The sequence below is a fragment of the Athene cunicularia genome (assembly GCF_003259725.1).
Source record: "Athene cunicularia isolate RWA chromosome 2 unlocalized genomic scaffold, athCun1 chr2_part1, whole genome shotgun sequence".
NCBI lineage: Eukaryota > Metazoa > Chordata > Aves > Strigiformes > Strigidae > Athene > Athene cunicularia.
The window spans coordinates 145,212,746-145,217,341 of record NW_020799095.1 but is presented as its reverse complement, the minus strand read 5'-3'; the positions used below and the strand labels follow the sequence as shown (position 1 = coordinate 145,217,341).

General features: G+C 38.6%; 1 protein-coding gene across 1 annotated transcript in view; it reads left to right on the top strand.

Annotated features, from left to right (window-relative positions):
- Positions 1–6: 6 nt before the first annotated feature.
- LRRC6 (leucine rich repeat containing 6) overlaps positions 7–4,596 on the top strand; it is a 38,378-nt gene continuing 33,788 nt past the window's right edge. Inside the window, exons 1-2 of the mRNA XM_026842506.1 lie at positions 7–67; positions 3,224–3,391. Coding sequence (XP_026698307.1) covers positions 58–67; positions 3,224–3,391 — 178 coding nt within the window. The 5' untranslated portion in view covers positions 7–57. The remainder of the gene's footprint in view (positions 68–3,223; positions 3,392–4,596) is intronic.

Below are 4,596 nucleotides of genomic sequence, written 5' to 3'. Positions count from 1 at the left end.
TTGCCATGGCAGCGCCGCGGCGTCCGGAACGGCGGCGGCGGGAAGCTGAGGGCGGCCATGGTGCGGAGTGAGTGTCGCCGAGACGCTTCCTTGCCCTCCCCCGGGCTCCCTCCCTCCTCTCCAGGACGTGCCCCGCTCTCTGGCCACCATGATCCCCCTCCCACACTTGCTCCCCTTCCCCGCCATCCCCTGGCAGCCCCTCTCCCTTCCTGCCTCCCTTGCGCTCCTCACCCGGCTGGAATATCTGGTTTCCCTTCTCCCTGGTAATAACAACCCGGTTTAATTCCACTAAGTGCAGCACAGGGGTGCACTTGCCTCTCGAAGCTGTGGGGTGACCCATGCGGGGGGCCCAGCTGGGTGGGGGGCAGCCCCCTGCAAGGGGAGATGCTTGGTGGGCTTATGTCTGGGCCTACACCTGCCAGGGCTGTCCTTGCACTGCAGTTACAAATTTTCAACTTCAAGTGATAATTTTTTTTTTTTTTTTAGCCAATGCAGACACTTTATCAGACATTAAAAAACTCTGAATGAGGTTAAAATACACCATACAATTATTTATGAATCCACAATCTTTTAGAGGTAAAGCAGTATGACCAAAAAGACTGAGTGCTCATTCATATCACTCAAGAAAAGAGCTTCTGAGGAATTCCCTTCATCTGTGATGTTCCTTGTAATCTATTTTGATTGTACACTGTCACTGGACTGCCAGTCTCTTGCTGGGCTAAAATAGTGCTTTGGAAAAGAGCTCCTTCTCTCTGCATGAAGCTGGCATATGTCCACTTTGAGCAGGAACTGCCTTAGGGAGAATGGCTTTATCTCCTGAACAGCGTGGTACAAATTTGAGTCTTAAAATAATGGTTGAACACTTCACCTTTCTGAAACACAGGTTCCCCCACTGTTTCTTGATATATCTGCAGCTGTCCACCTGCTTATTCTTTCAATTTGTTGAATGCTTTCTTTCGTATCTGATCCTATTCTGAGTAACACGTGTAATTGTTGGAAGCCTGGTTGTTAGATCCTCAAGATCTGTTTTCTCCACTTGATTGATGCCATCCCTTCTTTCCTCCAGTGTTCATGGGAACATGTGAGCCGCTATGATCTCTCACATCACTGGTCCATTCTCCTGTTACTGCGCACATCAGATATTGTGGTTAATTAAATTTTCAGTGAGAAGTAATATTGAAATATGTTTTGTCAGTGTCTTGGGAAAGCTTTTATTTAAAATTTGTTTTCTCTTGCAAGTTTGTTTTCCTCATCCCTCTTAAATGAACTAGATAGATGGCATACAAAATGTCAGATATTCACTGTTCCCTACAGCAGATCCCCAAAATAGGCCACTGTAACTTGTATTGTGAATGATTTTCTCTGCTTTGCAAACCATCTGGTACTGAAAGTGGTCATTTTTGCATAATCACTGCAACAATCACTTCAATTTTCTTTTCATTAGCAAAGGGAAATCTGGCTGTAATAAAACTGTCTCAGGAGTAGTTTGTATGACTTCATTTTGTTTAAAGGATATAAAGCATAATGCTTTCTCCAATGTGTATGTACACAGATCATGGAATATTGTTTTCTTGCTCAGAAATACCTGTTTGCCCTGGAATTACCAGCATTGAAAGATTTGCCACCAAACACATTAGTAGCCTTTTTTTTTTTTTTTAAATTTCCAGCAGATTTGCCAAGTAACTTCCTAGAAATGACAGTGCTTTTCATACTTTCTGTGAAGACTAAAATATTTAGTCATGATTATTGCCATTTTTTTCTCTTCTCTGTTAATTCAATCTTGTTTAATTAATGGGCTGTTGAAGGGATGATTGTTTAGATACAGCAAACTTTCCCACCATGATTAAAAAAGGAAAAGACACCTTTCCCAATATGTTTTATGTGCAGACAGCATCCCCTGTTACATCAATATCAGTATCATGATTATATAATTCTGTAAATCATGTCAGATGAAACTCTGTTGAACAGAAAGGAGAGTTAACTCTGGTCATCTGTAAATAATAAAATACCCGAAAAGCAGTTTCACCTCTTTCCTAAAGGCTGTAGATAGAGGAGCTGCACTGACACATGTGAGTTTGGGCTGTATGAGTACATAGTTTATGCAGACCAGCCTGTGTGAGTGTGTGCAGCCATTCCAGGACCACTAAAAAAACTGGATGATTGCACAAAACCCTGAGACAGAGAAGCAATGAAAGAATGCTTTTAATTAATGCATGGTAGGAACAATATGTTTTCACTTTTTAATTTTTACTTCTTTTTCTTCAGTCTTTTTGAAAGGCTTGCTAAGTCTTTTTTTGGCATTAACAATCATGAAAATACCTATGCTCATTTGATAGAACCCTATTTTTTTAATCAGCACTTCACTGTAGTTCACTGCTTGTGAAGGAGAGGAAAATGCTAGTGCGTTTTTGGTGCAGTGGACTGGAAGCAAAGTAATAACATCTAGCTCAAGAGTGAGCCCTAGTTCTCACAGAATTTCTTTACCTTCATTATGCAGAGCTTTTTCACTGTTTGAATGATTGCCTGGCATTAAATATTACTACATGATAAACTCTGAACCTGGATCTCTGGGTTTTTTGGCCACTGAAACTCCTTTGGTGGCTGCTAATGAGCTGGTAATGCCTAAGAAATACTCAGGATTAAATTTCATTCTAATATGAACATTTAAAAGCGTGAATTAGCTATGGCTTTGCCTCAAGAATGAAAAAAGTAAAAAATATCTGCCCACTTCCAACATTTATCCTGCTTATTTCTGTTTACACTGTGCTGGCAGAAGAATATGATGACACACTGTAGGTAGTTTACTTCCTTGCCCCCGCTATCTGTGATCTGAACACCTGGCATCAGAAAATAAAAAAAACAAACTCTGTTGCTTCTCTACATGAATCAATCTTCAACCTGAGCTATGCTGAAAATAGTGGATGCTGGATTAATTTCTGCAAGGGTTGTATCACACTCTTATGGAAGACTGCAGGTTTCACATGGATTTTTCTAAATGTTACAGGTGACGTGTGTGTTTCACAAATTATGTTTACTGTGGCAGAGTGGGCTGAAGTTACTTTGTACTTGATGTCTTTTCTAGCAGATTTTATTTTTGTAGATATCCTACCAGATATCTATTTGGTATGGTGAAACAAAAGATTCTAATGCTTTTATAAGTTGTTCATAAGTAAGATGGCAGAAAATGACTAAAGGGAAATATGGCATGTAATGTTTCTTTCAGTCACTGAAGATCTTGTTAGAAGACGTGCAGAACATAACAACTGTGAAATCTTTTCACTGGAAGAAATCTCTTTACATCAGCAAGAAATAGAAAAACTAGAATATCTTGACAAATGGTGTCGAGATTTAAAAATTCTCTATCTTCAGAATAATCTAATTCCAAAAATTGGTAAGTGTTTTCTGGACATGTATCTTTTTAAATGGATTTACATGCATAATTTTGAAATCAGAAAAAAAGTATCTGTTGTGTTGTACTTTAAGGGAATGTAGAGCCAGTAACTACAGAAAAGTTCTTTGTGGATCTCCTCCTACAAGAGTTACTTTTCTGTCTCTTTAGTAAATTTCTAAGAAGCTCATAAATTTTCAATATAAATTTTAAGTGAAAAAGATAGTACTGAGATGCAAGTCACTCAAATATGAGTGTGGAACACCTTTTATCGATTAAAATCTCAAAAATCAAGATATAACTTAAATATCCTGTCTTTCTGCCAGATAGAAAAAACAGTTTAGCATATACCATGGACTGTGATGTCATAGGACTAGTTCTCTTCAGGCTTATTTTTAAATTCAGTTTTTATACAAATGGTATTTTTTGTTTACATTGAAATATTTTTCATTCAGATAAAAATGCTTGATTTTCTGCATAAAGACAACTTCTTACAGTGAAGTCTCAATGGTCTTCCTGTGCCACAGGAGAAGATACCATTTCATATGGTCTGTGTTTTGTAGTACAAGTTCCCATGTTTGCTAGGCCCCCTACAGAAAGACATGACACCAGGCCTTGGGCTGGAAAAGCTTAGACTTTACAGATGGTGTGTAGATGAAGAATGGAGAGTCAGAAGTGCTCAGGAGTTATATTAGCATATTTCTTTTAAGTGCCTTAAGAGGAAGAAAAAAAGTCTAAATTTTTAGGGTGAAATAGGCAAAGGCTTTAAATTCTCTGGAGAGGCTCATCAGGAAACTATCTGTACTGATAACATCTGCATTTCTTAGAGTGTAGACATTTCAGAGAGAGTAAGATTTTTGAAACTGCTCTATGCTGCTTAGCCCCATCAAAAATGGGACTTAAATAAATTGTTTTCCTCTCTGTTACTGTGTCCTTGATAAGGCACAAGACTTCAACTCATTCTTTTTTCAACATTCGTACCTCCTATAGGTTACTATAGTGTATCATATTGCCATTTAGATTACTGCTTTTTGGACACAAGATTTTTTTCAGCAATCTTTCTGAGACATTCAATTTTTATGTTAACTTAATTTAACTGTAGGAGTTGGAAAAGTATGCAACTTCCTACTTGATATATTCTTGAATAATGTAACAGCTTTCCAAGGTAATGCCTTAGTAACAAATGGAGGGGGGGGGGGGGGGGGGGG